The 13,563-nt window shown below is 38.0% G+C and overlaps 2 protein-coding genes across 4 annotated transcripts in view; one reads left to right on the top strand and one right to left on the bottom strand.

The window, feature by feature from the left end:
* The window catches only part of LOC128264321 (cholecystokinin receptor), a 34,217-nt gene that overhangs the window by 11,664 nt on the left and 8,990 nt on the right, over positions 1 to 13,563 (top strand). The window contains exons 3-4 of the mRNA XM_052999746.1: positions 2,679 to 2,879; positions 3,105 to 3,482. Coding sequence (XP_052855706.1) covers positions 2,679 to 2,879; positions 3,105 to 3,482 — 579 coding nt within the window. The remainder of the gene's footprint in view (positions 1 to 2,678; positions 2,880 to 3,104; positions 3,483 to 13,563) is intronic.
* LOC128264368 (probable cytochrome P450 308a1) lies at positions 5,727 to 7,619 on the bottom strand. Of its 3 annotated transcripts, none has more exons than XM_052999810.1 (4): positions 7,299 to 7,619; positions 6,711 to 7,241; positions 6,176 to 6,649; positions 5,727 to 6,116 (listed from the first exon to the last, which is right to left on the bottom strand). In XM_052999810.1, the coding sequence occupies exons 1-4, from the start codon at positions 7,478 to 7,480 to the stop codon at positions 5,831 to 5,833; spliced, it is 1,473 nt and encodes a 490-aa protein (XP_052855770.1). In that variant the 5' UTR covers positions 7,481 to 7,619; the 3' UTR covers positions 5,727 to 5,830. The 3 variants fall into 3 exon arrangements, with proteins under 3 accessions (XP_052855770.1, XP_052855772.1, XP_052855771.1); XM_052999812.1 differs by having other exon boundaries at positions 5,993 to 6,116; positions 6,176 to 6,660; XM_052999811.1 differs by having other exon boundaries at positions 6,013 to 6,660.

Consider the following 13,563-nt stretch of genomic DNA (forward strand, 5'->3'; position numbering starts at 1 on the left):
TTCTCATTTTTCCGTTTGCCTATTGCGACTTTTACTAGCCAGGAACAATGGAGCTTTTTCATATAAACCAAATTGAATTCGTAAAAAGAGCTTATAACATTTTACACTAGGCAAGTAAAATGTGATTTGTTATACCTTAAAAAGGTTTATTTAAAAAGAAATCATTTAATCAAATAACCTTTTTATTTCAGAGTGAAGAATATTTGTTTGACAAAAAAAAAAAAACCCATTTTCTAAGGACCAACTGCCGCGTTAGGGATATCTAATACATTGTCTAATATTATATAAAACAATTTTGAATTCATAAATCCTCTTAATAAACGCTGGCATTTAGCAACAAGCATTAATTTATAATGCTTTTAAAAGGAATTTTCACACTACGACATCTTAAGTTAAATACCCTACATTATTAGGCTTGAAGAATAAGCTGCGCATTAAACAAATCCAAATCATTGTATCAAAATAAAATCATAGGTTTTATCGCAAAATATAACTATTTAAAAAATACAATTGGAAGGGAAAAGAAAAGAAAAGCGTGGAGGATAAGCTTGCCATTTTCTAAAGTGTTTCTTTCTGTCCGATCTGTCATGATTTTGAAATAGGTCGTTGACAGCATCGTCTGCCGGATAGGAAATGCATATTTAATAATATTATTCTTCCACTCAGCAGGGTCCCTGGGAGCTTAGCTTGTTTTATGACTGGCTCGACAACATAATCCTGAGAAAATGTAAGCAAAAGGAAGCCAGTTTGTTACGGGCGATTATCGGAGATATCCGAAAACAGATGTGTGTGTGTGTTTTTTTAGGGACTTGAAGGACTCAACTCATGTCCGAGAAAAAATTAGCCAAGTCAAAGTTCCCGATGCCTGCTTGTTTGCGTTCAATCAGCAGTTCTATTTACGACTACCATCTACACAGTTTTCCGCTTGGCCATTTTCCCACCCTTTTTTTTTTTTGGAAATGTGAGTGTGCGTGCGAGCATTTGCGTTTCATTCGATTCATTGTTGGCCCATGTTGCGGTCCGACTTCTATTTTCAGCATTTCCATAAAATTTACATTTTTCCTGCGAACTGCGGACTGCCGAAATCATTGGGCCGTGGTCCATTTTGCCAGGGTAATGGGTGCGAATGGAATCGAGGCGCTACGCGACGGAGCTAAATTTAATTTTTGTTAATGAGCTCTGCCCGTTTCATCAACTCGCCAATGTGGCCACACCCGCATCCACATCCTCTAAAAAACCCGCCTCAACCCATTTTCGAGGAGTCCCCATTTTGAGGCCCAGCATCCACTTACCAAGTTATGTGTTACTGTGTTTACACGATGGCCAGTTCAAGCACTCATTTCATGAAATGGGGAAATTCGTTTCAAAGTTGACTATGAATATAAATGAAATGGTGAAGCACAACCAACTTAACTCGTTATAAATAAGGTGGCAACGCTGGACGTAAAATTAAACTCTCTTATCCTATCAAAGCCGTTTATTATATTTGTCTTTTTTGTGGCTTTATTGCTTATCAGTTTTCGTATTCGCTTTGGCAATGTTAAAACTACTAATAATCAGCTAAAATAAGAATACTAGCAGATCTGTCAGACATTTAAATAAAGTTAGGACTTAATTGTCCACCTCTGGCATCTCTGCTTATAATATTTCATGCTATTTTCATACTAATTAGATTTCATGCATTAAAGAACTCATGAAATTTATAGCATAAACGTAGTATGTGTGTGTGCGTTTTTGGCCTTTATTGCGTTGTTGATGCCTACCAGGATTAGGATGGGGATTGGGATAAGGATTGCGATTGCGATTGCGACTGTGACTGTGATGGCGACCAGGACGAACGATAGCCCATTGCCGGGAACACTTCAAAAACAAACTGTTTGTAGGCCGGGGACTCTTTGGGGTCCATTGCCGCTATCATAGCGCCAAAAAAAAAAAACAAGTTGTGCCGACAAAGACATTAACATTTTAATTGTTCCTGGGACGCAATGGAGTTGTGGTCTAAGGGACGCAATGGAGTCGTGTTCCAAGCGGAACAATTGCCAATGAGTGCTCGAATAAAACTTAATGGGGGCAACGAAGGGCGGCCAGAGAAAAGGCCATTAATATTGGAACCATTAAAGTCGAAAATTTACGGAGGGTGGACGTAGAATGGCAATGGCAGGCCTAGATAAGCAATATTTTTGATTCCGCCTTGCAAAGATAATCATCTTTCATTTGTTCACCAAAAAATAAAAAAGAGTTAATTACTGTTAAAACTTTTTTAATCTATTAGGTTTTTTACAATTTAAGCAGTTGTCTTAAAAATGATCAACACTATTATTGCTTTGTTGGATGCGGGATAGGAAGTTGCTTTTAAAATGTACGGTATAATAATAAAAAAATCTAGGTTTGAATGCAATCGGCATTTGGAAATTTAAGTACGTATTCATCGAGGTATAACAATCCATTACTACACCATTATTTACTTTGTTGTGGGCAAAGTAACACATTTTTGAACGAAAATAAAAAAATTTTAACCAAAATCGAGATTAAGAATAAAATACAATTTTTAAGCTTTTTAATGTGATTTGGTCAAAACTTTTTTGTGCAGCTTTGGCTGTGGATGAATTAATTTATAATATTTTTTATTAACAGTGGTAAATTGTTGGTGAATGTTCCTGTAATTTTCTGTTTTGCAGCTGCCTCCGTGGCGGTCTCCTCCTGGACCCTGGTGGCCATCTCCTGCGAACGCTACTACGCCATCTGCCACCCGTTGAGGTCGCGCACCTGGCAGACGATCAACCACGCCAACAAGATCATCGCCATCATCTGGCTGGGCAGTCTGGTGTGCATGACGCCCATCGCCGCCTTCAGCCAGCTGATGCCGACCAGCCGACCAGGTGGGTGCAAAACCATTATTTAAAGCCATACGTTTTTCATTTTTTGCCTTTAAGGGCATGGCAATTAAACTTTTTTCCGAGAAATTGCTGCCATTGTTGGTCGTAATTTTTTTTGTATTTGGTCGTGAAAATTGCAGAGAATATTCTGTAAATGACATGCCATAATAAACCATTGGCATTTAAGATTAATCCAGGTTTTTTTTTTTTTTTTTTGGTTTGTTTAAGGACTGCGCAAGTGCCGCGAGCAATGGCCGGCGCACAGCCTCAACTACGAGCGGGCCTACAACCTGTTCCTGCTCCTGGCCCTCCTGGTCCTGCCCCTGTTGGCCCTCAGCTTCACCTACCTGTTCATCACGCGCACGCTGTACGTGAGCATGCGCAACGAGCGGGCCATGAACTTTGGCAGCAGTGGTCCGGAGGTGGCCACCGCCTCTGGAGGAGGAGCAGGAGGAGGAGGAGGAGGAGGAGGAGGAGGAGGAGGACCCGGCAGCCAGAGGCGCTCCATCGGAGGCCACTGTCACCAGTCCCTTGACACGATGCCGCCGCACCAGCAGCAGCAGCAGCAGCATCCAAGCCAGCCACACCATTCGCAGTATTACTACGGTGAGAGGTTTTCTGTTAAAATTTTTGACATTTTTGTCCCCCTTTTTGCAGCCACAGGGGTCAAAGGGTTTTTGTGGGCTCGTGGGTGGGTGTGGGCGTTGGCGTGGGCGTGGCCGTGGGTGCCTCTCGTGGGAGGTGCCATTCGAGATTAGTCCAACGGCTGCGCTTCACCAACTGCGTCACACACAATTTGCACGGCAAAGTTTACCACGCACGAAAAGCTTGCCGCTAAAATCGAGGAAGTGAATTGGATGGGTATGGGTGCTTGGAGGAGGAATGCTGGAATAAAGGGGGATTAAGGTTGGAGGTACACCCTAAAAAAAAAATGAACTACAGAGGGAAAAAATAACATAACATTTTATGTTTATTTATAGCCCTAAAAGTACAAAAATTGCCCATATTTTTGTTATTTTCGTTTTGATTTTCATATTTTTTTTTTATATTTGGATTCAGTATGAAAATTTAAATTCAATAGCTTTTTTAAGATTTAATTTATTGTTTTTTGTGGCTTACATAAAAATGAATAAACTACCTAAATTTTACTTTTACTTACTTTACTTATGAGTTAGTCTGCAATTTTTCAGAGTGTAGGGGATTTAAGACTGCAATATGAAGGATGAAGATTGGAGTGTTAGCCAAGTGCTCCGAAAAGAGGAGCAAAGCGTTTTTGCTTTCATTTGCATTCGCGTCGACGGCTTTAAGAGCACTCCCCGTGGCTAGATGGCTCTGCTTTCCACAGATGCTGCGATGCTGTGATGCTGTGATGCTGTGAATAATCCCCAGATTAAGTCAGCCCTAGGCAAAATGCTGGGCCAAATCAATTCTCCCGAATCGCCTTCAATGCTGGCTTAAAGTACATTCCTAATGTATTCCAGAATCTGCAGTAAATGTAGGCTGAAGGCTGTAGGCTCTAAAAATATAGCACAGACCCAGTGGAGAGGCTGCTTGAACTTGTGATAACGTGACGTGTACGACAAATGCAAACCCCTTTCACACAGCGAACTCATCCATAGAGTCCCCGTGGAAATCATACTGAGACGCTTTCATCTTCGGAAATATTACTCTTGTCCTTGGTTTATTCAGCCATGGGAATGGGTCCACCTCGATGAAGACGGTGTTGTCCCGGAGCGACTCATTTGCATGAAAGGGTTCCGTGCTAAGACCTTCAAAATCGGCATCCTGAATGGAAATGGTGGAAAGTGAGCATTAGCATAGACTGCCACTTAGAACGTGAAATTATCACGGCACTCGGGGGCAGCCAGTGATTCATTTCCGGCTGCTGGCATTCCATTCTAGGTGGCTGACCCCGGACAGTCCACTACACTGCCACACTACCTCAGCCACTATCTGTCGAGGGCCATGGGAGTACGGCCGGCTGCCAAAAAAGGTCAATTTAAGTGCCGTAAATTATGCACGAGACAAGCATTTAAGCGCTCGTTAAAGGCCGTTATCCCACTCCAAGGATTGGCCATGGAGGCTGCCGCTTCATTTTCACACATACTACTTGTGCTTTCAGCATCGTTGCTCGTTGCTTTTTGACAATAAATTTGATTAAATTTGTAAACTTTTTCGGTTCGTTTACGGCCATCGCTTGACATTACTCTGTCATAAATTTCAGGCCCAGTGCGTAGAGTTTGTATTTAGTATACTATAGCGCAAATGTTCTATTACTGGATATAATGGCAATTGCCATATTATTAGTACTAAGAACTCGTTTGTTATCGACCGCAAACAGCGCTTTAAATTGTTACTACTTTTCAAACCGCTAATGGCAGTGAAATTGCGAAATGATAGGAGGCCTGACGATTAATGGGAACTAAAATTTCTCATTAGGTTTAAACTTACAACCCAAATGAAATTGAATACAAGCTATTTGAGTTCGTGTCGCTCCATATAATTTTAATTGATTTAAATGCACTTTCATCTACCTTATCTAAATAACTTTTAATTAACTGTTTATTAATTGTATACAATAAAAGTAGTTGAACTTATACAAATTTATAATGAATAAACCATGCCACACCTTATAGTTTAAATAGATTCAAGTGCACTTGCTATTTTTTTTTTTTTATTTAAAATAATTTTAATCATCTGTATGTAAAAACTGTGATTTTTTGTATGCAAATTTATAAGTTCATGTCACACCATGTAATTTAAATCGACCTCAAACAATTTTAAAAAGTACTTTATGGGTATATTTCTAATACTTAATTCCCGAACAATTAATTATTGGGTAAAATTCCTAGCACTAGACATTTATGAGGGCTTATCTAAAAAAAAAAAAAACCAGATCTATTGGTGAATTGGAGCCAAGAACTTGTTCAATTTCTCGGATTAAACGATGCTCCCTATTGGTGTGCCCTCCTTTCTAAGCGCAACCAAATGCCTCGCTTGCTGGCGGTGAGGAATGTGAGCGGAGACACCTCCATCCTAGCCTGATCCTGGTCCGCCAGATGGACGCAGTGGTCCTGCAGGAGTGTAGCCAGGGCAGCCTTAGTCTGGAGCAGTCCCAGTCGCATGCCCGGACACATCCGAGCTCCAGCGCCAAAGCCCAGGAATCGGCAGCCTGTTGGTGCCTGGTTAAAGAATCGCTCTGGACGAAACTGCCTGGGTTCGGGATACAATTCAGGATCTCTAAAACGATGGCCATTAAAGGTACTCCCATACAAAGTCGGTTGTAAGAGGTAGCTCACAGATGAATAGCTTGAACGGGCAGAACCAGAACGGTACCCAAATCCACCTTGAGTTGGCCACTGCAACCAGATTTCTGCGGAGGCAGGGTAAATGATTTGGTGCAGCGCTTCTGCAAGGCCTGCATGGCCGGATGAAGACGCAGTGCCTCCAGGAGGGCCGCTTCAGTATAGCGAAGTTCGCCCAGGGCCGATTGTCCCAGCAAATCTCGGTCGTGGCCTTGGCCCACCCCATCCAATTCCAAGTGCAGATGTCCTTGTACATCCTGATTAATGGCCAGTTCGTAAAGGGTGAAGGCCAGGAGCATGGCCGAGGTCTCATAGCCCTCCAGCAGAAGCGTGGTGGCCTGTCCGGCCAGCTCGTCCTGTGCCAAACTCCTCTTGCTCTCCGCCAGCCACTGAAGCAGGTTGTTACCGCTTGTACTTCTGGCTGCCACCAATTCCCTGAACCAATGCTGTAGGCTAAGGGGTACGTATCTATAAGGGAACTATAGCTTGGAAATTAGAAAAACAAAAAAGGGGGGATTTGTTCACCAACCGATGGCCTATGAGCCTACCCAACCGGGGTGAGTGCAGTAAGGCAATGGTTTCCAGCAAACTCCAGCCATTTGGCTGGAAAAGTGGGGCCAGCCACTCCAGCCAGCGACTGGGTTGCTCCGACTTTTGCTGGCCACCCAGGCAATGGGCATCCAAGCCAAAGACCACGGAGGCAATCACCTGCAGCGTGTAGCGAGTGGACAGCTCTTTGGCCTCAAAGCATCCCACACTCACTTGATCCCGGAGCAACCGGCAGGCTGAGTCCACATGGGGCAGCATCTGACGCACTCGAAGGGGCGTAAAGAGGGGCACCAGGTCGGCGCGAAAGATGCGCCACCGGTCGCCACTGGCTATGAATGGATTATGGCTAGCCAGGACATCACGTCGATGGTCCACATAAGCAACATTGTCTGCACAGTCGGCAAAGTTAGTGCCCACCAGGATCTGGCGCAGCAAATCCTGATCCCTGACCAGAAGGGCGGGTTCATTGAACAGGCGATAGAAGCCCACGTATTTCAGGCCGGGATTTGTCCTATCAAAAACAGATTATCATCTGTCATTGGGCAATTAATCGGACAACATCGCTCACCTGTATATCCACTCGTAAACCTCTCCATACGATTGCCTTGCCAGGGCAAAGTTCAGCATATTGCCAACCAGTGGCCAGCCAAAGGGTCCTTCCAATCCCAGGCGTCGCCAGTGTCGACCATGCCACACAAAACGCACCACAGTGGCCACCAAAAGCAGGCTCAAACACAGTGGCAGCAGCATCGAGTAGGCTTATGCGATTGAGTTGGGTAAATTGATTGCACTACCTTTGCCCCAAAACAGCCGAGAGTTGCGTGACTCCAAGCCATTAGCCTCGTGATGGCTGCACTTTAACCTAATGTTTCAATCACGCAAGATTAAAGCTAACCAGCGACCGTTAACATTCTAAGCTTTATTTTAAAAATCAATCTTCACAATGCTCTTAAAGAACAATGGCTATCTTTAAGCAAAAATGTATTATATGACAAATAAATTAAAGAAATAATAATTAACAAAAAAATAACTCTGAAAAAATCTGTTTTGCTATAATGTCAAGAAACCCAAAAACATATTCACAAAATTGGTTCTTATACAAAAACCCTGGGAAGTAATGGGCTTAAGTTACAATGCCATACACCGTTGAATTCGTCATAAATTTCCAATCGAATGGCATTCACAGTTATTTTTTTCAGATTTTCAAATTTCTGCAAAATATGATGATGTACCCCCTTACAAAAAATTCAGAAATTTGGACAAAAATTCGGTTTGTTTGTCAAAACTAAATTAATGGTTTTCAATCGATCAGGGATGGATGGCATAGGTTGCTAGCTGTTCAAAATAGCAACTCTTTTGACTTTGGGTCTTATTTTGGCAAAGTTACAACAAAAAGACTCTTCAGAAATAATTTTGTTTGAAAAATCGGCAAAAAAACCCAAAAAAACACATTAAAAACTTGGTTTTTGTGTCAAAACCCTGGGAAATAATGGTCAAATGTTGGAATGTCATACACCGCTGAAATCGTTATAAAATTTCCAATCGAATGGCATTCACAGTTAAAATGTTTTCAGATTTTTAAATTTCTGCAAAAAATGATGATGTACCCCCTTACAAAAAATTCAGAAATTTGGACAAAACTAAATTTTTCAAATAACGTTTTTCAAAATTCGGTTTTTTTGTCAAAACTAAATTAATGGTTTTCAATCGATCAGGGGTGGATGGCATAGGTTGCTAGCTGTTCTAAATAGCAACTCTTTTGCCTTTGGGTCTTATTTTGGCAAAGTTACAACAAAAAGACTCTGCAGAAATAATTTTGTTTGAAAAATCGGCAAAAAACCCAAAAAACACATTAAAAACTTGGTTTTTGTGTCAAAACCCTGGGAAATAATGGTCAAATGTTGGAATGTCATACACCGTTGAATTCGTTATAAAATTTCCAATCGAATGGCATTCACAGTTAAAATTTTTTCAGATTTTCAAATTTCAGCAAAAAATGATGATGTACCCCCTTACAAAAAATTCAGAAATTTGGACAAAACTAAATTTTTCAAATAACGTTTTTCAAAATTCGGTTTTTTTGTCAAAACTAAATTAATGGTTTTCAATCGATCAGGGATGGATGGCATAGGTTGCCAGCTCTTCAAAATAGCAAAATTTTTTGACTTTGGGTCTTATTTTGGCAAAGTTACAACAAAAAGACTCTTCAGAAATAATTTTGTTTGAAAAATCGGCAAAAAACCCAAAAAACACATTAAAAACACATTAAAAACTTGGTTTTTGTGTCAAAACCCTGGGAAATAATGGTCAAATGTTGGAATGTCATACACCGTTGAGTTCGTTATAAAATTTCCAATCGAATGGCATTCACAGTTAAAATTTTTTCAGATTTTCAAATTTCTGCAAAAAATGATGATATACCCCCTTACAAAAAATTCAGAAATTTGGACAACACTAAATTTTTCAAATAACGTTTTTCAAAATTCGGTTTTTTTGTCAAAACTAAATTAATGGTTTTCAATCGATCAGGGATGGATGGCATAGGTTGCCAGCTGTTCAAAATAGCAACTCTCTTGACTTTGGGTCTTACTTTGGCAAAGTTACAACAAACAGACTCTTCAGAAATAATTTTGTTTGAAAAATCGGCTAAAAACCCAAAAAACACATTAAAAACTTGGTTTTTGTGTCAAAACCCTGGGAAATAATGGTCAAATGTTGGAATGTCATACACCGTTGAATTCGTTATAAAATTTCCAATCGAATGGCATTCACAGTTAAAATTTTTTCAGATTTTCAAATTTCTGCAAAAAATGATGATGTACCCCCTTACAAAAATTCAGAAATTTGGACAAAACTAAATTTTTCAAATAACGTTTTTCAAAATTCGGTTTTTTTGTCAAAACTAAATTAATGGTTTTCAATCGATCAGGGATGGATGGCATAGGTTGCCAGCTGTTCAAAATAGCAACTCTCTTGACTTTGGGTCTTATTTTGGCAAAGTTACAACAAACAGACTCTTCAGAAATAATTTTGTTTGAAAAATCGGCAAAAAACCCAAAAACACATTAAAAACTTGGTTTTTGTGTCAAAACCCTGGGAAATAATGGTCAAATGTTGGAATGTCATACACCGTTGAATTCGTTATAAAATTTCCAATCGAATGGCATTCACAGTTAAAATTTTTTCAGATTTTCAAATTTCTGCAAAAAATGATGATGTACCCCCTTACAAAAAATTCAGAAATTTGGACAAAACTAAATTTTTCAAATAACGTTTTTCAAAATTCGGTTTTTTTGTCAAAACTAAATTAATGGTTTTCAATCGATCAGGGATGGATGGCATAGGTTGCCAGCTGTTCAAATAGCAACTCTCTTGACTTTGGGTCTTATTTTGGCAAAGTTACAACAAACAGACTCTTCAGAAATAATTTTGTTTGAAAAATCGGCTAAAAACCCAAAAAACACATTAAAAACTTGGTTTTTGTGTCAAAACCCTGGGAAATAATGGTCAAATGTTGGAATGTCATACACCGTTGAATTCGTTATAAAATTTCCAATCGAATGGCATTCACAGTTAAAATTTTTTCAGATTTTTCAAATTTCTGCAAAAAATGATGATGTACCCCCTTACAAAAATTCAGAAATTTGGACAAAACTAAATTTTTCAAATAACGTTTTTCAAAATTCGGTTTTTTTGTCAAAACTAAATTAATGGTTTTCAATCGATCAGGGATGGATGGCATAGGTTGCCAGCTGTTCAAAATAGAAACTCTCTTGACTTTGGGTCTTATTTTGGCAAAGTTACAACAAACAGACTCTTCAGAAATAATTTTGTTTGAAAAATCGGCAAAAAACCCAAAAAACACATTAAAAACTTGGTTTTTGTGTCAAAACCCTGGGAAATAATGGTCAAATGTTGGAATGTCATACACCGTTGAATTCGTTATAAAATTTCCAATCGAATAGCATTCACAGTTAAAATTTTTTTCAGATTTTCAAATTTCTGCAAAAAATGATGATGTACCCCCCTTACAAAAAATTCAGAAATTTGGACAAAACTAAATTTTTCAAATAACGTTTTTCAAATTGGGTTTTTTTGTCAAAACTAAATTAATGGTTTTCAATCGATCAGGGATGGATGGCATAGGTTGCCAGCTGTTCAAAATAGCAACTCTTTTGACTTTGGGTCTTATTTTGGCAAAGTTACAACAAAAAGACTCTTCAGAAATAATTTTGTTTGAAAAATCGGCAAAAAACCCAAAGAACACATTAAAAACTTGGTTTTTGTGTCAAAACCCTGGGAAACAATGGTCAAATGTTGGAATGTCATACACCGTTGAATTCGTTATAAAATTTCCAATCGAATGGCATTCACAGTTAAAATTTTTTCAGATTTTCAAATTTCAGCAAAAATGATGATGTACCCCCTTACAAAAAATTCAGAAATTTGGACAAAACTAAATTTTTCAAATAACGTTTTTCAAATTGGGTTTTTTTGTCAAAACTAAATTAATGGTTTTCAATCGATCAGGGATGGATGGCATAGGTTGCCAGCTGTTCAAAATAGCAACTCTCTTGACTTTGGGTCTTATTTTGGCAAAGTTACAACAAACAGACTCTTCAGAAATAATTTTGTTTGAAAAATCGGCAAAAAAACCCAAAAAACACATTAAAAACTTGGTTTTTGTGTCAAAACCCTGGGAAATAATGGTCAAATGTTGGAATGTCATACACCGTTGAATTCGTTATAAAATTTCCAATCGAATGGCATTCACAGTTAAAATTTTTTCAGATTTTCAAATTTCTTCAAAAAATGATGATGTACCCCCTTACAAAAAATTCAGAAATTTGGACAAAACTAAATTTTTCAAATAACGTTTTTCAAAATTCGGTTTTTTTGTCAAAACTAAATTAATGGTTTTCAATCGATCAGGGATGGATGGCATAGGTTGCCAGCTCTTCAAAATAGCAAATTTTTTGACTTTGGGTCTTATTTTGGCAAAGTTACAACAAAAAGGACTCTTCAGAAATAATTTTGTTTGAAAAATCGGCAAAAAACCCAAAAAACACATTAAAAACACATTAAAAACTTGGTTTTTGTGTGTCAAAACCCCTGGGAAATAATGGTCAAATGTTGGAATGTCATACACCGTTGAGTTCGTTATAAAATTTCCAATCGAATGGCATTCACAGTTAAAATTTTTTCAGATTTTCAAATTTCTGCAAAAAATGATGATATACCCCCTTACAAAAAATTCAGAAATTTGGACAACACTAAATTTTTCAAATAACGTTTTTCAAAATTCGGTTTTTTTGTCAAAACTAAATTAATGGTTTTCAATCGATCAGGGATGGATGGCATAGGTTGCCAGCTGTTCAAAATAGCAACTCTCTTGACTTTGGGTCTTATTTTGGCAAAGTTACAACAAACAGACTCTTCAGAAATAATTTTGTTTGAAAAATCGGCTAAAAACCCAAAAAACACATTAAAAACTTGGTTTTTGTGTCAAAACCCTGGGAAATAATGGTCAAATGTTGGAATGTCATACACCGTTGAATTCGTTATAAAATTTCCAATCGAAGGCATTCACAGTTAAAATTTTTTCAGATTTTCAAATTTCTGCAAAAATGATGATGTACCCCCTTACAAAAATTCAGAAATTTGGACAAACTAAATTTTTCAAATAACGTTTTTCAAATTCGGTTTTTTTGTCAAAACTAAATTAATGGTTTTCAATCGATCAGGGATGGATGGCATAGGTTGCCAGCTGTTCAAAATAGCAACTCTTGACTTTGGGTCTTATTTTGGCAAAGTTACAACAAACAGACTCTTCAGAAATAATTTGTTTGAAAAATCGGCAAAAACCCAAAAACACATTAAAAAACTTGGTTTTTGTGTCAAAACCCTGGGAAATAATGGTCAAATGTTGGAATGTCATACACCGTTGAATTCGTTATAAAATTTCCAATCGAATGGCATTCACAGTTAAAATTTTTTCAGATTTTCAAATTTCTGCAAAAAATGATGATGTACCCCCTTACAAAAAATTCAGAAATTTGGACAAAACTAAATTTTTCAAATAACGTTTTTCAAAATTCGGTTTTTTTGTCAAAACTAAATTAATGGTTTTCAATCGATCAGGGATGGATGGCATAGGTTGCCAGCTGTTCAAATAGCAACTCTTTGACTTTGGGTCTTATTTTGGCAAAGTTACAACAAACAGACTCTTCAGAAATAATTTTGTTTGAAAAATCGGCAAAAAACCCAAAAAACACATTAAAAACTTGGTTTTTGTGTCAAAACCCTGGGAAATAATGGTCAAATGTTGGAATGTCATACACCGTTGAATTCGTTATAAAATTTCCAATCGAATGGCATTCACAGTTAAAATTTTTTCAGATTTTCAAATTTCTGCAAAAATGATGATGTACCCCCTTACAAAAAATTCAGAAATTTGGACAAAACTAAATTTTTCAAATAACGTTTTTCAAAATTCGGTTTTTTTGTCAAACTAAATTAATGGTTTTCAATCGATCAGGGATGGATGGCATAGGTTGCCAGCTGTTCAAAATAGCAACTCTTTTGACTTTGGGTCTTATTTTGGCAAAGTTACAACAAAAGACTCTTCAGAAATAATTTTGTTTGAAAAATCGGCAAAAAACCCAAAGAACACATTAAAAACTTGGTTTTTGTGTCAAAACCCTGGGAAATAATGGTCAAATGTTGGAATGTCATACACCGTTGAATTCGTTATAAAATTTCCAATCGAATGGCATTCACAGTTAAAATTTTTTCAGATTTTCAAATTTCTGCAAAAAATGATGATGTACCCC

This window comes from Drosophila gunungcola, unplaced genomic scaffold, assembly GCF_025200985.1.
Source record: "Drosophila gunungcola strain Sukarami unplaced genomic scaffold, Dgunungcola_SK_2 000066F, whole genome shotgun sequence".
In the NCBI taxonomy this organism is placed as follows: domain Eukaryota; kingdom Metazoa; phylum Arthropoda; class Insecta; order Diptera; family Drosophilidae; genus Drosophila; species Drosophila gunungcola.